Raw genomic sequence first — 25900 nt, 5'->3', positions numbered from 1 at the left:
AGTAAGCCCGAGCCCGACCCGGCCCGATTTTTAATAAACACAAAAAATATTTTAAAAATAAAAAAATAAAAAAATATTTTTAAAGTATTTTAAAATTAAAAAATAAAACTAAAAAATATATATTTATTATATTCGGGCCGGGCCCGGGCCAAAAAAGTTGAGCCCGAGCCCGGCCCATTTTTTAAACGGGCATCGTTTTTTTGCCCAAGCCCATATTTTGGGCCTATATTTTTACCCGAACCCTTCCATATTTCGGGCGGACCATCGGGCCGGGCCGGGCCGCCCAACCCATGGACAGGTCTAGTGGGGAGTCGCGTTTTTTCCTATTTCGGTGAAAGTTGGGCAGATCTCAGGCGGCGCACTTGCTGATATGGCAGGGAGTTTAGGGTTCTAGGATTTTTTTTTGTTTATGTTTTGGGCTATTGGGCGTTGGATATTTGGGTTTTAGAGCTTTGTTTTTTTTTTAATGTATATGAGCTTGTATTTTGTAAATGAATTTTTTTTACTTTTATTAATTTTCTGGTTTATTTATTTATTTATTTTTGGTTTGGTTTAGTTTGCAAAATTGGGCTACTACACCTATAGGGAACAGACCAAGTCAACTCTGTCCTTTTACATCTCCTATTTGAACGTTTCATTCATACAACTTTGAGATGGCAAAGTTAAAACGCTTTCATTGAATCACAAATCACACCTCAAGAAAGCCAAAGAAAAAAAAAAGTCTTATTCTTATTCATCTGTCAGGTATCTCTTAAATCTCTCTTCTCTTTGTTCTGTAAAATTAAAATTCAGCCTCCAATCACAAGGAACAACAGTCATTTGTTTCTTTCAATTTTTAGAAAGCAAAGAGGCTTCAGCTCGAAATCCTTGTTGCTTCTTTTTTTAATTTAAGCCTTTTTTCCTTCTTACTTACTATCAATTAAGTTGTGATCAATATTTCAGATGGTATAATCGATCTCAATGTCCTTGATAAGAGGCTGGAATTCATTTAAACGCAAGGTATAATTCAATGATTGGTGCAGCTACTTCTACTTCTTTTGTTTTAACTCCTGGTAATTTCCCGTGGTACGACAATCGTTTATCGTTTGATAATGCAGTTGGAGCCGTTAATGGCTGGCTCCAAATACGACGCTGATTTCTTGAAGGAATTCTACATTCCTACCTATATATTTAGTGGCGAAACAAACATCTCCGATGTTCCCGATGCACCTAAGTATCCAGTGTTAGTTTTTATCAACTCCAAGAGTGGCGGTCAGTTGGGTGGCGATCTTCTTGTAACATATAGAGCTCTCCTCAATGAACGTCAGGTACGTTTAATGCTTGTTTGACATTGCTTTTGAGCTGTTCAAAAGCTCTTTTTTGACAATCAAACACACTGGTTTTGTCAGCCAAAAGATTTTATAAAGTACGTTTCGAATCAAACCAATAATTTTACCTTATATTTTTGTTCAAATAACCTTATCTGATATATTTGGATATTTTGCTTTGGGATTGATATCAGTGTGACTGATTTCAGGTTACCGATTTGGGGGAAGAAGCCCCTGATAAGGTGCTTCGTAGACTTTACATCAGTCTGGAAAAGCTGAAACAAGAAAATGATAAATTTGCTGCAAAGATTTATGAGAGATTAAAAATAATTGTAAGTCTATCTTTCTAGAACGAGGCTACAAATAGCCAGGACCGGTAGTGCATTATTATTACTTAAACTAGAATTTTTTTCCCGGAATAATAGAGAAAAAAAATTATTTATTGGAATAGTATGATTTTTTTTATTTATTGGAATAATGTAGTCGATTAATGTGATTACAAGGCAATAATTGTGTCAAAGAAAGACATAAAATCCTCATAATCTCAAATTTATAGTCGATATGTCGGTTTGGGTTCTCAATAACATGTTGAAATTTTAAAATTTCTTTTTATAATTTTTAATTTTAAAAAAATGATTTTTTATGTTTTTAAAATATATAATTTTAAACTATACCTTTTTTATCTTTCATATTGATATCCACAAATAATACCTAAAATAATTCTTTCCTCTATCCCCATTAATTCAATCATTATTTATACCGTTACTACTATTTTAATTATTGTTCACTTCTAGCTTGATCTTTAGGTTGCTGGTGGGGATGGAACAGCTGGCTGGCTTCTTGGGGTTGTTTGTGATCTTAAATTGTCACATCCGCCTCCAATTGCTACAGTTCCTTTGGGAACGGGAAACAACCTGCCTTTTGCTTTTGGTTGGGTAAGAATTTCTTTCAAGTGATAAAATGAGGATTCAAGTATCTTGATATGTTTTATTACATGAAACAATCAATAAGTGGTCATGGTGTCATGTTTTGGGCACAGGAAGCTTTAATTGGCTCGGAAGCCTTCGAATATTTCATATCTCCGTTTTGTTTATTTTTGACTTTCCAATATGGATTTGAGGCTAGTTCCCTTCCAGGGAAATTTGTAATGTTTGCTCTAAGTTTTTCAAATTCTTGATCGGCACTGCAATTGGAAATAGGAATATTATGAAAGTCTCTATACATGATATATCTCCAATAATTTACGAGCAATTGAGTGCTTGTCTAACTTGCAGTTTTCTAAATTTCAGGGAAAGAAGAATCCCGAGACTGATAGTAATTCTGTGTTGTCATTCTTGGAACAAGTAATGAAATCAAAGGAAATGAAAATAGACAAGTAATGTAGTTGACATCTCTCTCTCTCTCTCTCTCTGTCTCTCTTTACCAGGTTATGGTGTAAATTTTCTCCTGTAGAAATCATCGGTTAATCCTTTGATGGTGTACTAATATGGTAGGAAGTTTACAGTGGGAACAAAATCGTTAATTACTAATATTGTAGGAAGTTTACAGTAGGGAAGAATCGTTAATTACTAATGTGCGACTGTTTTTTGATAAATGATATCTACTAGGAAAGATGTAGGATATAAAAAGAGTCCTTCCCTAAAATAACTACAGCATTGAGAGAACAATTTTTTCTTCTCTTTCGATTCTTTCCATCATTTTCACTAAGATTCTACTCTTAAGGAGGCCAGAATTAAGAAGCATTTTTGCTTACCATGCTTTCTATAACTCTCAAAGCCTGATATATAACTACATTACTGCATTATTATTCTTTCACTTGTATTTTCCCCCTCTGTGGGGATATAATGTCTTATTTTGGAAAATATTCTCCTTACAAGGTATGGTTTAGCTTATTATTTTTCAATCAATATAGTGTTGACTAATAAAAAAAACTTCAATTAGTTACTGGTAAATGCATTTTTGTCATTCAGTTGGCATCTTCTTATGAGGATGAAAATTCCAAAGGGAGGTTCCTGTGATCCTGTTGCACCTCTTGAGCTACCACACTCTTTACATGCTTTCAGTCGCGTCTCTTCAACAGATGAACTGAACATGGTAAGACATTCTACCATTACCTTTGTGTCTCCTTAGAGTCGTTTCTCTGTGTCACTTTGTTTTTTGCAATTAAGAAATTGTATATTTTTTTATACCTTAAGGCCATCTCTTGTTACTGACAACTGAATATCTTTTTTCTGATTTCATAAGATTTTTTAATATCTTTTGTTCTTTGAATATTTCTGCTGGTTTAGTAGAGAATTAATGGAAACATAGAAAATAAGAATGTAAAGGATGATTAAATTCATTAACCAAGCAGCCATTATATACATGTCTCAAGTAACAAAATTAACCAAATTTGAGTTTCTTATTCCTACTAACAAGCTAACAACACCTAGCTTCCTACTTCTACTAGCAAGCTAACAAATCTCCCTAGGACTTAGTAATGTCAATGATAAAAAGACTTTGTAGCCCTTGAGACACTAACATTCTCCCTCCTGACTCAAGTGTTGCAGACACCAAGTTTATACCTAAGAAACTCAAATAGACTAACATGGAAAGATTTAGTAAAAATATTTATCATCTGATCCTCTAATCTGCAATAAACCAGTTCCTTTAACTTTTTCAGTATTCATCTTCCATGAATTCCTTCTCGGCTAGTGCAACTTCAAGAGCTACCTCTAGTTGTTTCTTAGCCTGCAATTCCATAATTAGATCATCTAGATCAAAATTTCACATTTCAAAATTATCACCAACTGCTCTAGAAAAGTCACGATAGTGGTCAAAGTGCCGCCCTATCCTGTAAAGTCTTGTGTTATCACTATGCTTGCGATTAACACTATTTATGGTTTGATTAACAGATCTTCTCGCAACCAATAATTCCTTCTTCAATTTTGCATTTTGCACTGAAAGCCTGATCACCTCACCATCTAAATTCTTAAACTTAACAACAGTTACAAATGTCAATTTTTTCACATAAGAAGCTTGTACAGTCAACTTTTTATTTTGGAAACATAACCCATTATTCTCTTCTGAAAGTTGCACCTGTTCTAGTTTTAGTTTTTCATTCTCAATCTCTTGAGATTGAATTTTTTTCGTAGCTCATCAGCATCTTCTTCAGATATTTCATGTGCATAGGATGATAGTTTATCATCAGAAAGAGATGCCAACTATTGCTCCAAGAGAGTTACCTTTGCATGCAATTCCTTATTCTTAGAACACTTATTTTGCAGTTGTTCTTGAAGGATACGATTATGTGTTGATTTTATCTCAAGCTCAAAACTCTTTTCATTACATTGTGTCATCAATTTCATAACCGTTTGTTACATTTTGACAAATAATGCATTAGAAATTGAAGCTTCCCCACTCTCAATTGTGTGTTTCTCTAAAACCCTCACTTGATTCCTTTTTTCTTGAATCTTTCTTTCTAAATTTTGAAGTTGAGATTTTGAGTTTTTAGGGTCATTTGCAAACTGGCCCAACAGGAGTTTCAGGGTATTGGAGCTAAATGTAATCTCTCCAGCAAACACTTAACTTGCTTAGTAAAAAGGTCCATTTGATGTGATTTCATTCCTCCCTAACACTTGGATGCCACTTGCTCCTTCTCGAGTGGATTCAATGAGAAACATTTCTTCTACATCTTGATCCTAAGCAATTCATTGCCACTACAGTCGAGGATCAGACACATCCCTCTTCAAACATCACCTTTAATCCCTTCTCTACTAATTGCTCTACACTCAGCAAGGTTTTGTCAATCTTAGGTACAAACAGAACATCTGAAATCAACTTAGTCATGTGGTTGGTGCAACCACTATCAACTAACCAACTGTCACATAGAGTGCTTGATGAGAAGCAAGAGACAACAAGCAACTGGTCCTCTTCTTCTTTAATTGCAGCTTGTGCTCCACCTTACCCCTCAAATGAGGATGATTTTGTTTTCTACAATACTTACATGAAGAATATTTGTTAGAATTTCCAGTACCATTACCTTTTGCAACAATTTCTGAATCACTATTGCCATCACTTTTCTTCCCATTCCACTTTTGGTCATCTCCTACTTCACCCTACTGCATCTTAGCCTTCAATTCTCCTTCAATGCTTCCTTCCTACCTCATTAGCTTTCTCTACTCTTGTGCTTATAAAGCACTGATCAACTTCACTACTCTCAGTTGAGTTAAGTCCTTGGTGTTCTCCAAAGAGGCAATAATTGATTCATACTTCCCAGATATAGAGACTAATATTTTTTGCACGAGTCTAGAATCAGAGAGATCAGTCCTAAGAACCTTTACCTTGTTAGCAATATCTACCAGCTTGTCAGAGTATTCTTTGATTGACTTAGACTCCATTTATAGCCTTTCGAATTCTCTGATCAAGTTCAACACCTTCATGCTCTTGAATATGGTTGGTGAAACTGAAGCATAAAGGCAATCGTTTGCCTTAACCTTCTTGGTGGTTCTCTCCTATGCATTTTGATCTGGTTCATAGTTTGAATGTTGAGAAGTGGAGTAACCTCATAGTTTTCATTAACTTCTTAATAATCAAAACCCTCCATGTATGCTTGCATTCTCACAGCCCATACTTGATAGTTCTCTCCATCAAACATAGGTGGGGCTAAGATAGACATGTGACTTGATCCCGATTCCATTTTCCTCAACACCTCACAAGTGTATCTCTCAATTTTTCTCTCAAAACTCTCACAGAACTTTTCTCACAGGTCCCTTAAGAAAACGAGCTCTCAATACCACTATTGGTTTAGTAGAGATCTAACAGAAGCATAGAAAATAAGAATGGAAAGGATGATTGAATTCATGAACCATACATTATAAACATGTCTTAAGTAACAAACTCAACCAAATTTTAGTTTCCTACTCCTACTAACAAGCTAACAACACCTAGCTTCCTACTTTTACTAACAAGCTAATAACTCTTACTAATAAGCTAACAAATCCCCATAGGACTTAGTCATGTTAATGATAAAAAGACTTTGCAACCCTTGAGACACTAACAATTTCTAGTAACACAATCCTTCCTAGAGTCTTTGGTCAAACTTGCAGTCAATGTTTTCTACTTGATTCTTAATATTTATAAAGAAAATGCAATATGTGCAAAGCATTATTGTAACTTATAATTTTTTATTGGTTTGCATTCTTATATGAAAAAGTTTTTTCTCCATAGGAAGGTTACCATACATTTCGTGGGGGATTCTGGAATTACTTCAGCATGGGTAAGAGTAGTTTCCCTGTACAAAGTATTAAAGTTGTTTTGTTGCTAACATGAAGTTGTCCTAATTTTCTTCAGATGTATCTTATAACTGTGGATGCCTTCAAAATGCTACTGTTTTTGTAATGATACTTTAAGGTGCAATTGATTATACTTTTTGATAGCACAAAGTGACCCTTTCGTATTTCCTTTACTTTTCATTGCGTAATGGAATTGATCAATCTTGTAAAGAATACATGATACTATAGAAGATATGATTGAATAGAGACCTTGTGAAATTTAAGGTTTCCTAATGTGTTTAGTTCCATTTTACATCTGGATTAGGCTCCTCTCACTCTAAGTGAAAGGTAAGATCCTCATGTAATCGCCAAAAGACTTTAACTGCTATGCAAGTTGGCACTTCCATTGCTATCTTTATCTTACAATCCAATTATAAAACGAACAGATTTGGTTATCGTCGTCCTCATTTATCTTGATTATAGGTTTTATTTCTAACATGAGAAGTTGTTGACTGCTTAACCCCATTAGTACTGTTGGAATGTTGTGTGCAGGAATGGATGCTCAAGTATCTTATGCTTTTCACTCTGAGCGAAAGGTGAATCCAGAAAAATTTAAAAACCAGTTGGTTAATCAGGTATATTTCTGACATAGTTTCATCTACTTCGTTTGATTCATGTATGGACACTTGCAGTTAAATCATTAGGGTTTTCCTTTCTGAAGGATGTTACATGGGCTGCTATCTTATTTTTTCTTTGATAAACATATTCTCTTTCAGCTTTGAGGACAATCTTTTTCAAGAATTATGTTACTATTCACAACCTAGAAACTAGTTAGTAAGTTTTTCATGGTTAAACATCTATCGAGGAAATGAAGGACTTAGGAAGCATACATGACGCCAGATAGAGATGACAGTCTTCTGAAGTGCCTATGCCCAATTTTGTGGGATGATAGCATGTAGATATTCCAATGTTAGAAGATGCTGTTGAATTACTACTGTGATAGATGCAATTTTAGGAAATAAAATAGATTTAGATAATCTATATTTTAGGGATTAGGATATATTTAGATAAGCTAAAAATCTATATAGGTTCTAATTTAGGCTATAATCTGTGTACATTTTATTATAGTAAAAATTTGATCTAGAACCCCGGGTGTTGACCTAATAGTTAGGATGTTCATCGCCCCAAATTTGGCTTGAGTTCAAGTCGCACTAGTCGTATTATTGTTAGAGCTTTGTTTTCCTATTATAATTTACTAAAAAAAGTCCAAACTTGGGATAATCAAAGTAAAATTTTTAGAAAAATCTCTTCAATCTCCTTTTTTCTTCCTCACGTTAGAACCTCTGTTTCTTCTTTTCCCTTCTACTTCTTTCTTTTCACAACAATCTCCAAATTCTCTTCTTGGTATCAAAGTTTATATGTTCTCACCGCCCCTCCCATTAAACACCTAGCTATTGTCAAGTTGTCCGGCCAAGTATCGCCATTGGAAGCCATGCGTGTAAGTCACACGCTCCACTACATATATTTTTCCCTCTTCCCATAGGTAGACGCGTGAGCCCAATTCCAACCACCACTTTTCATTAATCTCTTTTACAATGTCTTTCCCAGTATTTTTGACACCAATGAGACTCTCAATTTGGTGTTTTAACTCTTTTTGATTTTTGGGTATTTCTTTATTCTCTCAACATCGTCGAAATATCAAGTTCTCTGAAACCTCTTTGTTCTATTTTTGGTTTACTTATTATCACTACCGTCAAATTACAAGGTAGCAATATCTATATTTCTTAAGCCATTTTTGTTGAATAATGGTTTATGAGGGCAAAGGTATAAAGATCATTTAGAACTGGATCCTAGAAAAATTGATAAGAAAAAATAGGGATGTTTGGGCCAAATTTGATGCAGAACCATGGAGTCTATTGTGGCATTCTTTTGAGTTAAAATTACTTTGTTTAAGTTTGGAAAGACTTGTTACAAAACTTGGGCCAAGGCCAATATGCGAAATTATAAAGTTGTATCAAATCTTGTTCTTTACAGCAAAATCAACAAGATATAACTAGCTATTTGAGGTAGGTTGAAACTTTGAAGGATGAATTTTATGTGCTCATGCATCCTTCTAAAAATGTTAATGGCCAGGAAATAACAAAGAGAAGAATTTAATTGTACTTGCCTTAACTGGATTATGAGCAGATCTAGCCCATCTCCAATATCAAATTCTTATCGTCACAATTATTATTACGCTTGAAGATATGTCTACTTGTTTACTTTGCATCTCCTCAAATCAAGACTAATTCGAGATTGAATCCTTTGTCTTAGCTATATAGAAAATTGAGCAAGGAGATCATCAAAGAAGAAAAAGGTAGAGGATTTATATCCCAATGTACTTATTGTGACAAATGTGGACACACACATGACACTTGTTAGGCTTTACATGCATGACTTCCTTGTAATAATCAACCTATACTACTCGTATTGCTCAAGCTCAAAGAGATGGAATTTTTTCACTACCAACTACTCATACACAAATGGTCAAATCAATCACATTAATTGAGTCAAATTATGATGAGTATTTACAATATCAAGCAGTGAAACAACAATCTTCCAACATAGTTCTTGTTGCTCAACCAAATAATTTTTTACTCACCTAACTCAAGCTTCCTCATATGGGACTTGGATATTTGAGTCTGATGCTTTCGACTATATTTTTTTTATAATAAAAACTTGTTTTCCACCCTTGCTTTGTAACACCCTTAATCTTTATCCGTTGCCGGAATAGGGTTACAGAGTATTACTAAACTTTATTGATTAAATACTAACGTTTTACAATAGTTAATATACACATCAAGAGCCAATCATAAAACACTCATATTGACCTTTATATAGGCCCTCGAGGCCCAATATACACTTTATAATTGAATCGGGACTAAACTGGATACCCAGGGAATTTTTCTCAAAATCTCAAAAATTTTTCTTAGGAGTAGGGGACACACGCCCGTGTAGCCTAGTGACATGCCCGTGTCTTAAGCCGTGTGGGCATTTGATGTGAGACACACGGCTATATTCCAGCCCGTGTCCATACTCGTGTAACTCTCTGACTTGGGTCACACGGCCATCCACACGCCTGTGTGATAGGCCGTGTGAAGGGTGCAGGGGTCACACGGCCAAGCCACACGCCTGTGTGATAGGCTGTGTAAAAACCTGGGTATTCTATTATGAAAATTCAAGGTGCAGGGGACACACGACCAGACCACACGGCCGTGTGATAGGCCCGTGTCTCTGCCCATGTGGACGAAAATAAGCCATTTTATGACCTCTTTTCTCACCCATTCTTGACTCCAACCTACACATCTCAAATTTCATACATATAGGTCATAACAAAATCTTCAAAACAACCAATCCTATCATTATTATGGTCATATTACCACATATACTCTAACAATCTAAACTAGAACATAAATTAATTCACTCATGCAACTGCTATATTAACATGTTATACTAATTCATTCATTACCCATACCAACATTTATACCGAACATAGCCAAAATGTAATTTTAATGTTTACACAGCCATTTAAATTCCTATACATGCCATATAAAACATAGTATGTTTAGCAAAATCTACCGGAAAGTTGGATAGTGTGATTCAATGCATCGATCCGACCTCCCGACTACTCGAAAATCTACAAAGAATATTAAACAACACAAGTAAACTAAATGTAGCTTAGTAAGTTCGTTGGCTTTAAACTTAAATCTGACCGAACATATTATAATGATGCATTTAACTAAATCATTCATTACACATTTCCTGCCAATCACAACTTCAATTGATGATTTCACTTATTTCATCTCAAAATTAATAATATCATTAAGTTATCCAATAATACTCCATATGTCACTTACCAGCCTTTGTCAAATTGGATAGCGTCTTACGGATATGAGTACATCATATATAGAAGCCCAAAGGCTGCATAGAAGTACATAAGTGTTAAACGAAAACCCTTAAGGGTTAAACAGAAGCTCATAAAAGCTGAACGGAAACCCACAAGGGTTAAACTGAAGCTCAAAAGAGCTAAACTGAAACCTAGTAGGGTTAAACTGAAACTCATATGAGTTAGCTAAAGCTCATAAGAGCTAAACTAAAAGCAAACACAAAAGTTAGCAACAAATGCCGAACCCCGGTTTACTTGGGTAATTTGCCGTCAAGTCCTCCTTTACACAAAACGAATGTACTCAATCCTATGTTCCTTTCGCCTCGAACATTCAATTCAATTTTTATAACTTTAATAATAATTTTATTTTCAACAAATGATATGAATAATTACATAATACCAATCATCAATTTAACATTTAACATTAAAGTTTAACCATGCAAACTTACCTGGGTTAGATTGTAAGTTTGTAGTAGTTCAAGGATTATTTTGTTAATTTCCTTTTTTCTCGTTGATCTACCGGCTCTTGATCTAAAATATAAAATTACTCATGCATTAACATATATTTCAGTTTCAATTCACTTTACAATCAGTACCCTACATATTTTAAAATTACACAATTACCCTAACTTTTATAATTTTTGCAATTTAGTCCCTTACTAATTAGTCTACCAAATGAACTTACTTTTCTCAATTGACAATTTATTTAAGTATTCTAGGCTATCTTACAACCTTTGATACATAAAAATTTAATAGCAAGCCTTAATTCTTAAATTCTTCACAATTTAGTCTTAAAATCAATATCTATCAAATTCACTTTATAAAATCATCATATAACAAAATTAAAACCCTAAATCCATATTAATTCATCACAAACATCCAACACTCATCAATGGTAACTTTCAAAATTACTCATAAAATAAAAACCTAATGAAATAGATAGTTGGACCTAGTTGTAAAAGTCTTAAAAACACAAAAATTTCAAGAAAAGAGTAAGAATTGAACTCACATGGTGTAAAAATATGAAAAAAAAGCTTTTTAGAGACTCTTCTATAGTGTTTTTGGCTGAATATTGATGAAGAAATGTCTAGATTTTCAATTTAGTCATTGTTTTAATTTTTACCTTAATTCCAAAATAACCATTTTGCCCCTAATTCATCTAATTTCAAGATTTTTTCTCTTCACATGTCGTTTCAGCCCTCTAATAAGTGTATAATTTCCTTTTTGGTCCTTCCTTATTCACCACTTAAGCTATTTAATCACTATTTCTTTAATTAGCAAGTTTTGCAATTTTTTCAATTTAGTCCTTCTTATTTAATTAACTATCAAAAAGTTAAAATTTTCTAACGAAACTTTAATACTAACTTAATGACACTCTGTAAATATTTATAAAAATATTTACAACTTGATTTATAAAATCGAAGTCTCGATACCTCGTTTTCAAAATCAATTAACCTAATAATTCCTTCTAATGTCAAATCACTATTTCACAAATCTTTCTAAAATCACATTTAAATCATAATTACTAAATAATAAAATTTTTCGAACTCAATCGTCGGATTTAGTGGTCTCGAACCACTGTTTCCTACACTATTGAAAATTGAGCTGTTACATACTTCTTCTTTTAACTTCTTCTACAGTTAAATATCTAAGAATGCCCTTATAACTTGATTTCCATTAGTAAACGTTATAAACAACTTAATTTTTTGAGTCATTTTCTTTTCACATTTTGTTTTTGTGTACGATAAGAATTTGGGATAGATTATTGGCAAAGGGGATTTGTCCCATGAATTATACTATCTATCTTGCCTTACTACACCAATAGCCTGTACTTTCGATACTTCGGTTAATCTCATACATAGTTGTCTAGGTTATCTTAGTCTATCCAAACTTTAGAAGATTGATCTTAATTTGTCAAAATTATCTTTCATAGAACGTGAGTCATTTCAAATTGGGAAACACACCCATACTTCTTTCCCAAAACAAATAAAATAGTAGAACTTGATCTTTATTTAGTATTGTTCATTTAGATATTTGGGGTCCAAGTTGTGTCAATTTAACTTTTGGTGCTTTGTTTTTTTTTTTTATGTTTTTTCTCATTTCACTTGATTGTTTCTTATTAAAAAATAAATTTGAATTGCTTGATAATTTTAAAAACTTCTATATTGAGATTCACAATCAATTTGGCCAATTCGTTGTTTCAATTAAAATTTTATGTAGTGATAATGCACGAGAATATGTTTCTTTTCATTTATAGAAATTCATGATTTCCCAAGGAATCATCTACCAAACTTCTTATTCTTAAATCCCACAACAAAATAATGATTGTACATAAAAATTATTATCTCATTGAAATTTCTCGTACTAAGATTATTCATTTTAATGTACCAATTTGTTTTGGGGGATCTTGTTTTAACAATATGTTATCTTATTAATCATATGACTTCTTTTTTTTTTTTTTGCAACACCAACCATGCAGTTGTTTTTCCAAATCGGTCATCTTATCCATTTTCTACGCATGTTTGGTTATACTTGCTCTATTCACAATCATACACCAAGAAAAGATAAACTCTTTTTTAAATCCATTGAATGTGTCTTCTAGGGATATTCTTGTCATTAAAAAGGGTTAAAAATGTTATGATTCAATCACTCAAATATTTTATTTCTACATGTTTGACTTTATTTGAAACATCTCTTTATTTTTCATCTCAACCCATCGATAAAAAATATGTTAAAAAAAATTCTTTCAATTCCTATATTTCTTATTCTTGATATTACACCTCCTTCAAAACCTCTTCAGGTTTACTCAAGATGACATTCTATAGACCATTCTAATCTTCCTACATTTATAGAATAAGTTTATGTTCCCAATGACACATCTCCTACATCTCCATATTTGGTTATACCTTAAGCAAAAAAAAATTATTACAATTAGAAAAAAGTATTTGTTCTTCTTCTATTCCTCATCCTATTTACAATTTTGAGTTATCAGTAGTTGTCAACTTTATATTGTGCATTTTTATCAAATTCATCCAATGTATCCATTTGTAAGATTGTTAGTGAAGCAAAGGTAGATCCTTGATTACAACAGGCTATAATGGTGGAAATGAATTCTCTTCATGCTAATCATACTTGGGTTCCCTTATCTTCAAATAAATTTGCAATTGGTGGTTAATGGGTTTACATAGTTAAAGTCGATTATATTGGTAAGATAAAATGACTGTAAGCATGATTCGTTTCATAAGGGTTTACATAAATTCTTAGCCTTAATTATGGAGAGATCTTTTCTCCAGCTGTCAAAATTTTCTCAGTTCAATTTTTTATTTCTTTTATTGCCATGAATCATTAGACTATTCATCAAATTGGATATTCAAATCCATTCCTTCATGGCGAATAAACTGATGAAGTTTATACTGTGCAACCATTAGATTTTGTTATTAAGGGAGAGTTTAAGTTAGAATGTTGGTTGTAGAAATCTTTTTATGGACTGAAAAACACTAGAGGCTTGGTTTGGAAGATTCATTGTTTTTATTCAAAAATTTGTGATGAAAAGAAGAGAACAAATCATTTAGTCTTTTACCTCTATAATAATCACGACAAATGCATCAATTTAGTGATATATGTGGATGATATTGTTATTACAAGAGGTGATTATGAAGGCATTTTCTATCTCAAACAACATTTTTTCAATCACTTTCAAACAAAAGACTTGAGAAGTTAAAATATTTCTTTGGCATTAAGGTAGCATAATCAAATACAAGCACTACTATCTCCTAGAAAGAGTATGTTTTAAGTATTCTAGAAGAAACATAAATGCTAGATTGTAAACCTATGGAAACTCTTAGGAATCCCAATGTCAAGCTTGTTCCAAAATAAGGGAGTCACTAAAAGATCCTATCAAATATCGAAGATTGATTGGAAAACTTAATTATCTTACTATCATACGACTAAACATTTTCTTTGCAATAAGTGTGGTTAGTCAATTTTTTAAAATTTCATGTGATAGCAACAATAAGTATTCTTAGGCATATTAAAAGTGCTTTTGGACGAGGCTTATTGTATGAAGATAAAGGAAACACTCAAATTGTTGGATACTCAAATGTTGGTTGTGTAGGATCTTCCTAAAATAAATGATTCACTTCAGGATATTGTATTTCTTTTTTGAGGATGGGGGGATATAATATCATGAAATAGTAAGAAGTAACAGCAAGATCAAATTAGAAGCAAAATATAGAAAGCCATAACCTTAACTACTTGTGAACTTATTTGATTGAGATAATTGGTTCAAGAATTGAAATATGAAATTATCAATGTAATGAAGTTAATATGTAAAAATCAAGGAACATTGCATATTGCCTCAAATCTAATAGTACATGAGAGATTGAAATGCATATAGATAAATTGTTACTTTGTGCGAAAAAATATTAAGTCAAGATGCATTGCATCCAGATTTGTCAGTTCTAAATATCAGTTAGAAGATGTTTTCACTAAAGATTTTAGGAAACCTTAAATTGAATATATAAGTGACAAGCTAGAAGTCTATGATTTATATGCTATAACTTGAGGGAGACATAATTTTAAGGATTAGAATATATTTAGGTAAGTTATATTTTAAGAAATTCAAAATAGGTTATAATCTTCCTAGTTCTTTTTTATGTACATTTTATTATTGTATAAAACCCATCAAAGCTTGAGCGATAATTAAGCAAAATGTTCAAATCAAATCTCTTCAATTTTTTTTCTTCCCCTCTTTATAACCTCCATTTCTTCTGCTCCCCTCTATTTCTCTTTCTCTTCACAGTAGTCTCCAAATTCTCATTTCCATTTTATCTTTCTCATTATTTTACAATTACATATTTAGGTTCCATAAAAAAAATTACATCTTTAGCTTTGTTGTTTTGTTAAGAAACTAAGGTATATTTAGCTAGGCATTGATCTACTGTCCAAATAAAAATGCTAAACTTATAATAATGCCCTACTCATGGAGTCCATATGTTAGTTAATTTACTCACTTTTTAGAGTTGCAACTAAATTCTAAAAAATGGCGAGATGCTTTGTTAAACACAAACATGTGAATCATTTAAGAAATAAATTTGAAGTGGATTAATGCATAAAATTTGAAATTAATCTGGCACAATGCGTAAATGGAGCTAAGAAATTTTCCTTCGCAGGGTTTATTCTTTTGTATCTTAACTACTTGAATGTTTATCATGACACAAGAACACCACTTTTTCTAATTCTTGTTTCTTTTTGTGTTTATTCTCAGTTAATTCAATCTTTTTAGTAAGTTTAACGTTTTGAACTCATACAAAATGTTTTTGAATAGCCTTTGTTGATGACTGAATATAGATTTATGTGTTGTATAGTGATATACGTTGTTTATAGAATATATAAACGTTTGTATATTTGTTTCTATGTGTGTGTGTTTTCTCTATCTTACTTGTCTTTGACAATAAAAATAATCTTTTAAGAGGATATGTCAGTTAATAAATTTTTAATTTCATTTGCTTTGTTTCCAACAGACTACTTATGCAAAGCTTGGTTGTAAGCAAGGGTGGTTTGCCGCATCTACTTTTCATCCTTCTACAACGTAATCTTTGTCTTTTTTTTTAATCTTTTATGCTTCTAATTTTCATTGTTTTGCAAATTAAGCTTGGTTGCTTCTATGTTTTATGTAATGGTAAAGGCCAACCTTTACTTTTGTTGGGAGGGAGAGAAGAAACAATGAGGAAATTTGAGAGGAAAGCTTAAAAGGAAGAGAAAATAATAAGAACAACCTTTTGTGTTTCTAACTTGAATACCTTAAACTAAAGATCTTAGAAATATTTATAGGTGCAAATCTTATTTAAGCTTTGTCCAAACCATTTCCTAAGCATATTTCTTAACCAGTCATTGTTATCCACATTATGATCTTTGTCAAAAATATAAATTTTATCTAAATTCTAGTCATTTTTATCCTAAACTTTTTTCCTAAAAACTACTGAAAGCTTTAAGATCGGTCTTCAAAAAATAAACAAAAATATAGTAAAAATAAGAGAAAACTTTACCCTAGGTATTTAAATCCTTACTTCAAACTTCTCCCTAGGTAAGGCTTTAGTCAAAATATCAACAAGTTGATCTTCTTAGCTGCAATAGATTGACTTTACTTCATGTTTTGATTCAACATCTCAAACAAATTGATATTTAATTTTTTTTGTGCTTGGATCTTCTATGGAAACTTGGTTTTTTTCCATTGCCTCAATTGATTTATTATCACACTTGATTTTTATTGCTTTTTTTTAGGTGGCCCTAAATCTTTCAACAATTTCTTTAGCCACATTATTTAATTCATAGTGGTTGCAATTGCAACATGCTCTACTTATTCAATTGATTGTGTCACAATTTTTTAATTCTTTGAGTTCTATGCAAATGTGCTCGAACTAAGCGTAAATAGATAGTCAAAAATGCTTTTCATGTCCTCACAAGATCTAGGAAAAACATTATCTATATAATCCACCAATTTCCCTTTATTTAACTTTTGAAATAAAATTTCGAAATCAATTGTATTGTTAATATATCTCAACACTCTCTTGTTCTAAGATGAGATTTTCTTGGCCAATATGTAAATCTAAAAAAAAAATTGGTAGCAAGCATTATGTCTGGTCTAGTTGCTTTCAAATAAAAGAAACCAATGAGCCTTTGGTAATTGGTTTCATCAACCTTGGTAGAGTTGTCATATTTGCAAAGCTTCTCATTTTGACCAATATAGTGCTAACATTTTTGCTATTTTTTATATTGAATTTTTTCAGTGCTTGCTTGGCATAATTTTGTTGATAAATGAAAATTCTTTATTCAAATTGAGAAATTTCGATTCCAAAAAAGTAAAACATCTCTCCCAAGTTTATCATTTCAAATACCATCATTTGATCTTTGAATTTTTGCATCAATTTAGAGTTGCTCACAATCACCATTAAGTCATCAACATTTAGAGAGATAATAAAAAAAAAACCATTGTCATCAATAGTTTTGACATACAATGTAGTCTCATAGAAGCTTTTCTTGAATTGTAAACTCAACAAGTGATCATCAATATTGAAATACCAAACTCTTGGAGCTTGTTCCAATCCATACAAGGACCTGTTTTAGTAGATAAAATTTATCTTTGTTCCCTTTAGCAGCAAAACATTCAGGTTGTTTAATGTAGATCTCCACTTGAAAATAGTCATTCAAAAATGCTAATTTAACTCAATTTAAATTATTTTCATCTTTTCTGTGTTACTCAGGCTAATAATAGTCTTATTGTGTCTAGCCTTTTAATTGGAGGAAAAGTTTCTCAATAATCAAAATTATACCTTTGGTAGTAGCTCTTAGCAACTAATCATCTACATTTGATTTGGTTTGGTAATCCATTTGACTTTAACTATGTTCTTATTGTTAGGTTTGTTTGCTAGCATCCAAGTCAGATTCTTCCAATCATTAAAATCTTCGCCTTCATGATATCTCTCTATTCTTACAATTTGAAGGCTTCTTCAAAGTTGTTTGGTTCAAGTATAGTAACATTTGACGTCTAATAGATGTCAGTAAGTGGTTTAGTTCCTCTTACTAGATCATGGTCAAAAATTTCATCATCAAGAGTGAAATCTTTTTGCTATTAAGAGTTCAAGTTGATGTGTCCCTTTTGGCTTGATTTTCATTTGTTTCTCAACTCAATGTTGCATGTTCATTAAACTTTACAATTCTACTTACAATTACCTTGCATATAAGTGGATTGTAAGTTTTATAGTCTCTTCTAATGTTGCTATAGCCTAAGAAAATGAATATTTTTGTCTTCTAATCAAGTTTGTCCCTTTGAACCTTAGGAACATGAATATAAAAAAAGCTTTTAAAAATTTCTGATAATAAATGGAAGGTTTACTGCCATAGCAACTTTTATACGAGTCTGTACTTTGAAGACTTCGGTTGGCGTTTTGTTGAGTAGGTAGATAGTAGTGTCTGTTCCTTCTACCCAAAATTTATTAGAAAGATATTTTTCAAATAACATGCATCTAGCCATTTTTATAATGCATCTAGTCAATTGGTTTTCAATACATATAACTTTGCAAAACTCATTATGTGCACTTAATATCATTATCTAGCCTAATGATTTTGATTCTCTAATCATTTTAGTTGTTAATCAAGGCCTTGAATCCTCAAAGTACATTTCCTACCTCAAATTTTTGTTTCATCCAATACATATGGGTAAAATGACCTTGTAGAAATATTTACTACCTCAGATTTTTTATTTAGGACCTTTAGTTAAAATGCCTCATCTTTTTATAACACAATTTAGATTTATTAACTGGATCAATATATGTTGAATTGGATTGATCCTAATCTAAGGAGAAATATTTCCCTTTCATGCTAATAGTAAAGAGCTCATGGTCTTATATATCATAAATAACATATGATTTGTCTTTAAACACCAAATAATAATTCTTTTGTAATATCTACCCTAGGCTGAGGAGATTCTGATCTCTTTGTGGTATAAATGAAACATCTATAATTAGTTTTGTACCTAATGATGTCTTAACTATCACAATTTCTCTTCCTTTAACTCCTATGAATTCACCATTACCAATTATGACTTTGGAACAAGAAGTTTTGTTTAATTCCTTAAATAAGTTGATGTTTGATTCCATATAATGAGTACATCCACTGTTGATAAACCATGCAGTTGAGGAAGTTTTGGTTGCATAAGATGAAGCATCATTAACCTATTAATCTTTCTACTGCAAGATGTCTGTCATTATAGCCTGTTAATCTTGTCATTGTTCGCTTTGGTTCTTGAAAACTTTCCCCAAATTACCAAGTTGTTTGCTAGACTTGCATAGTATATCTTGTCTATACTAATAATATTTATTTAGATTTGTGGACTTCTTGTAGATGAACATAGTGGAACTTTGCCTTTCTTTCCACTGTTTCTAGAGTTACTGTTTCTTCAATCGCATTGTTTCTTTTTTCTTTTTCTTGCCCTTTGCTTGCATTTTGCCTTTCCTTTGGCTCCAAATGCATCTTATATTGAATCCTCTTACCTAACAGCCCTCTTTTTCTCTTGGATCATTTAGGAGTTACCTAAGGTGACTAACCACTTGACCACTTAAATTGCTTTGTTAAATGCTAACGACATTTATTTTAAAACAAGGCATAGCACAAACTAGGATTTTGAAGCGAAATTGCTCAAAATAGAAATTGATGTGAGGGAAAGAACTTGAACTCAGATCTTTAAGGACAACTCCACCGCTACTTAACCTTTAGACTAAATACTTGTTATCAACTAATGCGCAAAGATAACTTTTAAAAATTGGGCCGTGACCACTCTTGTTCATTAACCCCAATTTCTACTAACCCGATTTTTGGGATATGACAACTCTCCCCTCCTTAAAAAAATTTCGTCCTCGAAATTCTTGTTGTCATGCCCTACACTGAACACAAAATTCATAACTCCTCTTTCCAAATTAACCACCAGCTTTCGCTGCGCAACTCTAATTCCAATGCAGTTCCAGACATTACTTCGCCTTAAACTACCAACGGACTTCTTATTCACTATCACGGATTGTCTCAAGGAACAATCTACAGAAATATCATTAACAATTTCCTCTACTCCAAATTCTCAGTTTAATAGAAACACTTTTAACAACAAACATTTGGGTAAAACCAATTCCCAATCAATGCAAGGTACAACCACTAATTATTACCTGAAAGTTTTCAGTTCTAAAATCTACAGTTTCAAAAATATTTTTAATTATTCATATATATTAATTTTCAATCTAAATTTCAATAAGTACATCATCTAAAGAGGAATCAACATCAGAGTCTCGGATTCTCGATAATTCGAATTTGAAATTTAACAGTAATATATATATTTTAAAAATACTCTTTAAAACATGCATGCAGACTAGATTAAAAATCTATAGTCTAAGTTTTGAACTCGACTCTGATACCATAAAATGTAACCCCTCAAACTCGATCTAGACATTATGATTAAATTTCGGAAGCCACATTAATTTCGTTGAAAAACTTTTTCTTATTAAAAACAATTATGTTTAAATCGTTTTTATGAAAACCTGGAATTAATTTCTAAATAATTTAATATTGTTGTAAAACATTTAGTAAAACATGCTTATTTTGAAAAAATTCACTAATTAAATCGAATTATAATCTTAAAGCATTTAAATAGAATTGGAACATCAATGTTGAACGCTACTTATAAATGGTCTAGATGTAAATCATTTGCAGCAGACTTTTAAAAATACTTAGAAAAATTTTAAGTTTAAAATTTATTTAAGATTAGATAAAACCATTTAAGTTCTAAAAATAATAATTAAAATATTTATAAGTTCATCGATTATGCATGCAAAGCAATTATTATATCAAAAGTATAAATAACCCAAAAATAGTCCAAAGTCCAAAAAAAAACCTCAATCAATTTATGATGTATTTTATTAAAAATTGTATTCGAGAGACTCCTCCATATGATGCATTCAAGTCCGACACTCGTGTATTATTTGAAAATTTTACGAAAACTAAGGGGTGAGCTAATAAGCTCGGTGTGAGTTTTATAACATTAATTCATGCTTTGAGTAAACACTTTTTTTAGTCAAACCTATGCCTATTACACAAACACCATATTGTATATTATAGCATGATATAGCTTAAAAGTTTTGAAACCAAAGGGGTGTCGGCCATCACAAAGCAAAAATCCAAAAACTCTTTTAAATATCGAAAAAAATACATGAATGTCAGCCATGCAATGGCCTGCACCAAAAAAATCATTTTTTAAAAACTTTTTCAATTATTAGGTGATTTTTGGGAATTGGTCACATGAATGTTGGTCATGGGGTGTCCAGAATCTCTCAACACTGTTCATTTCAAGTAATTTAGGTGGTTATTTTTGGTAAAATAGTCAAATTTTAGTAAAAACAATTATGCATATTTTTCAAAACATCCTATCCATCTCTACTATACACTAAAAGGAGTTCCCCATAACTCATCTAATCAAAAGATAATTACAAACGAAGAAAAAAACAAGTTATTGTCATCTTTTTAACCAGTAAAGTAGTATTATTTTTCAACAAAGTTTCATGCATTTTCCTTTCATTGATAATTGACTCTCTTTTTTTCTCTAATGATTTTTTTTGTTAATGGAAATAAAACATAAATTCAAAAGAAAAAAAATGAAGAAGGCTGACGGACTTAAGAGTTTATAACATGAAAATTACTCGTGTAATATGTTCTATATAATTGCAGCATATCTGCAAATAACTGTCTTTAATTCTCCCAAGTTTTTCCTATTGGTTTGAAACATTATAATCTCTCAATATATAACTTCATGTCTTTTCTAGTAAACTGAAATTTTATTATGATCTTAAACTACAGGAATGTTGCCCAGCTTGTAAAAGTTCGAATCAAGAAGAAACTTGGTCAATGGGAAGACCTCCAGATACACCACAGGTAATTCCATTTGGCCCAAATGCAGGTCACTGGCTTTCGATATTATTTATTTGATAATGTGGAAAGAAGAGGATCTATTCATTCGTACCAAAAACTTTCATTACGTCACATTCATAGGTTGTGTTGACAAGATATATAGCCCGTCTCTTCATTTCATGGCAGAGCCTGTCACTAATTTTTACCAAAATTTATTGTAAAATGACATATTTTCATTCAATCACCGTAGAAAGTGATTGTTAGAGCATGTTGTTAGAGACGCTGTTGTTGCTTGTTTCATGTAATGTTACTTGTTTTCTTGTTTGGGACATCATTTTGGACCCTATATAGGTTTTGATTGGGTTGAATTTGGTTCATTTGATTATGACATGTTTGACAAAATAATAACAAAAAACTTGTTTTCTTGTTTGGGCCATCATTTTGGGCCCTATACAAGTTTCAGTAATTAAGTTAAGTTTAGTCCATTTGATTGTGGTATGTTTGACAAAACAAGACTAAGTGACCATTAAAGGTGTTTGCCTCCCAACTGATTTCTTAAACATCAAAGTTCTATTATATCTTGATAATTAAAGTGTTATTTTTTAGAAATAATAATCTATTTTATTCAAGGGAGTTTCTCAACAACTTATCAACTGTTGTAAAGGAGAATATTTTGTTGCTTTCTAAGCTTATAAAGAGGTGACACGTCCCTTAGGAATTATTAGTTTTAAGAGTTGATTTTTACGTACAGGGTCATGCTTGTTTGTTTCAATTCGCTTGTTGTTTGCTTCTTTATTTGATTGTTTGCTTTGTTGACTAAGGTGTTTGTTATACTTAGTCGAATTGACCATTGTGAGTAAAGTGATCATTACTTTTTTATTGGGATTACATATATTTGCTTGGAGAAGAAGTTGTGAGCTTTAGCTGATAGGGAATAAGTGTACTTTTGAATAAATTGGTGATTGGGGATAAAAGATCTAAGCGATGCTCCGTAGATATAGGACCATTGTGTCTGAACTGCATAAACAAAAATCGGTTGTATTGCTTCTTTTATTTTCTTGTTTTTCATTATGCCACCTTTTTTATTCTAATTGTTGTTACAGCCAACTCTAAGCAAAATTGATACTCCTATCTGCAAACTAATTTACACATGCCAACCACTTGATAATTTGACTACTTATTTTAATATCTTTTATATTACCATTTAATTATTAATATTTTTGGGAAATATAATTTGATAAATAGAAACTAAGGAAGTATAATATAAGAGTTTAATGAACCTAAATAAGAAAAAAGGAGAAGCCCAATAGTTCTCTGGTGAAAAGTGAAAAGGGCTTAACTCACTATCATGACAGTTTTTTTTTTACTACGAGAATGTTGTTTGCAAAATTTGGCCATGCAATTCTATAGAACTTCTTCCTAACCCCACAATTTCTCGAAAAGCTTCAACAAGAGTATAATCTCATCAATGAGGTTCTCTTGATTTCTGGGAGACAAAGATGTCGTCTTGTTTCTTTCCATCTTTTCAAGCTTTACTATTCCTATTCTTAACAAGTAGATGATTCATGCTTATTTTAGAATTTTCAGCTTAATTTCCTTTCATTGCTTCACTGTATGATGCTTCTAATATATATATATTTCCTAATGTCCCTGGTTCCCCTCTCCAAATTCGAACAGCATAAGGTCGATCGTATGTCTTAACTTGCCCAGTTTTTCTGGTGGTCTAAATCCTTGGGGAGTGCCAAGTGGGAGAAGACAACGTGATGTTAGTTCTAAATACATGATTTGTTTTATATTTGACATTTAGTGTTTCTCTTTTGTTAAGAAATATTGACCAACTTTGCTCATAAAAATCTGATGAATTATTTTTTCTCAATTGACTTTACAGAAAGACTTCACTCCACCTTATGTTGATGATGGCCTTCTCGAAGTTGTTGGTTTTAGAAATGCTTGGCATGGGCTCGTCTTGCTAGCTCCAAAGGGACATGGAACTCGGTTGGCACAGGTAATAATTAAAAGAAGGCATAATTCAATAGTTAAAACCCTAAACAGTTCATGGATAACCCTAGCTCAAACCCTTTTCCCGCACCAAAGAACGAAAAAAAAAAAAAAACTCGAATCAATGATTTTATTTGTCCCTTATAATTATCCTTCACTATTAAGGACCAGAAATTAGTTAAAATTTAAGTAAATATTAATGTCAAGTATTTGATATGGAAAATAGGCACACCGGATCCGCTTTGAGTTTCACAAAGGTGCCGCAGACCATACATTTATGAGGATTGATGGGGAACCATGGAAGCAACCATTGCCAGTTGATAGCGATACTGTGGTGGTCGAAATTTCTCACCTTGGACAAGTCAATATGCTTGCAACCCAAGATTGCCGGTCTAAAAGTATCAATGATGATACCTCATCCAGTAGCCATCGCAGCCAAGTCAATGATAATGATGATGATGATGACGACGACGATGATGGTGGTGGTGGTGATGATGATGACCCAGAAGAGTTTCGGAAATTTGGTGCTGCCAATACGTTCAAAATCCCTGATGACCTCGAGATCTCTCATCTTAGTTAAACTTTTAATACTCCATTTCTTTTACCCTTTCCCTCATTTTCCGTGGTAAATACTCATTTTTCAATATAGCTGTAAAATGCTATCGTTCATGCTCCACTTGCTGTCATCTTAAACCCAGGTGGTTCCAACCATTATTTAGGGAACTCAATACCTTTACCGTAAACATAGCATTAAAACAGTAAGAAAGCACATAACACATTGGTATTGGTTTGAATTGCTATTCTAGGGCCATCATCCTCATTAAAGATGGGAAGAACGTAACAAGCGACAACATTGGAACCAACTTCGACTAGTTTCTCATCTTTTTAGGGGCAGTTTTAGTCATCTTGTAATCCTTTAAAATTCCATAAAGCATTGCTGGTATACACAGATTCTTTGAAAAAATTTTAAATTTCATTAAGGTGATTTGAAATTTTTAAAATTTTAAATTAGTAAAAGTAAAATTGCACTTTGACCCCTTAAAATGATAAAAATTTGATTTAATTCTTTAAAAATTATAAAGATAGGGACTATTAAAATGGTAAAATTATATTTTTACTCGTAAAAATTACAATTTAATTTCGGCCCCTAAAAAGATTTTCTGTCCCTATTCTTTTGTACAATTTTTCTCTCTTTTTGATTAATTAATCATTTCTTATTTTTCAATAAAAAAAAATTAAGAAAGCTAAAAGAGGGTGGGTCTCATTGTTTTGATGTTCTTAGATTTGGGAGGAAAACTATCAATACAAAGTCTCAAGCCTTACGACATTTTGCCATTACATTCAGGGGTGAATTGCAACATTTTACTATTACATTCAGGGGTGAAGCCAGAAAGCTTTTTTAGGGGGGTCGAAATTAAATTGTAATTTTTACGATAGTAAAAGTACAATTTCACCATTTTAATAGCCTCCATCTTTATAATTTTTAAATGATTAAATCAAATTTTTATCATTTCTAGCAGGGGTCAAAGTGCAACTTTACTTTTACTAATTTAAATTTTTAAAAATTTCAAAAGGCCTAAATAGAAATTTTTCCATTTTAGGGGAGCTGGGGCCCTTGCCAGCCCCCTGGTTTCTTCCCTGATTACATCCTTTAACAAAAGAGCAGCAATACCAGATGGAGGCGTATGGAATACTTGGGTTCCTATTGAAAGAGTGTCTCCCAGTGTCTGGCCATTAGCATACAGTTTCTACGAGTGATCGTGTAACACCCCTATACCCGGTTCGACCCAAGGAACTTAATATAGGAATATTACATTTGGTGCAAAGTGATTTTGGCTAATCACTAATATATTTGAACATTAAAAAAATAAAAAAAATTATAACTTATATTTTAGTCCTTACTACTTGGAACACACTTGATCTTCCTAAGTACATGTCATTCTATTCAAAATTTTGAAACATACCCTCTTGGC

The 25900-nt window shown here is 32.1% G+C and overlaps 1 protein-coding gene across 2 annotated transcripts; it reads left to right on the top strand.

The window, feature by feature from the left end:
- Positions 1-281: 281 nt before the first annotated feature.
- LOC107946150 (diacylglycerol kinase 5) lies at positions 282-24601 on the top strand. Of its 2 annotated transcripts, XM_016880374.2 has the most exons (14): positions 287-744; positions 943-999; positions 1098-1307; positions 1517-1639; positions 2114-2242; positions 2597-2682; positions 3278-3401; positions 6516-6564; positions 7112-7194; positions 16007-16074; positions 21879-21953; positions 23607-23694; positions 23818-23934; positions 24154-24601. In XM_016880374.2, the coding sequence occupies exons 2-14, from the start codon at positions 961-963 to the stop codon at positions 24505-24507; spliced, it is 1545 nt and encodes a 514-aa protein (XP_016735863.1). In that variant the 5' UTR covers positions 287-744; positions 943-960; the 3' UTR covers positions 24508-24601. The 2 variants fall into 2 exon arrangements, with proteins under 2 accessions (XP_016735864.1, XP_016735863.1); XM_016880375.2 differs by lacking the exons at positions 16007-16074; positions 23607-23694 and having other exon boundaries at positions 282-744.
- Positions 24602-25900: the final 1299 nt, after the last annotated feature.

Source organism: Gossypium hirsutum, chromosome D12 (assembly GCF_007990345.1).
Source record: "Gossypium hirsutum isolate 1008001.06 chromosome D12, Gossypium_hirsutum_v2.1, whole genome shotgun sequence".
Classification (NCBI taxonomy): Eukaryota; Viridiplantae; Streptophyta; class Magnoliopsida; order Malvales; family Malvaceae; genus Gossypium; species Gossypium hirsutum.
Note: the sequence above shows the minus strand (reverse complement) of the source record. Positions and strands in the feature narration are given on the sequence as shown.

Bases quoted from the DNA above. Each gene is read 5' to 3' on its own strand.
- LOC107946150 (XM_016880374.2), top strand. From the start codon at position 961: ATGTCCTTGATAAGAGGCTGGAATTCATTTAAACGCAAG. The intron at 1,000-1,097 runs GTATAATTCAAT...TTGATAATGCAG, and splicing joins GGAATTCATTTAAACGCAAG to TTGGAGCCGTTAATGGCTGG. The intron at 3,402-6,515 runs GTAAGACATTCT...TTTTCTCCATAG, and splicing joins CAACAGATGAACTGAACATG to GAAGGTTACCATACATTTCG.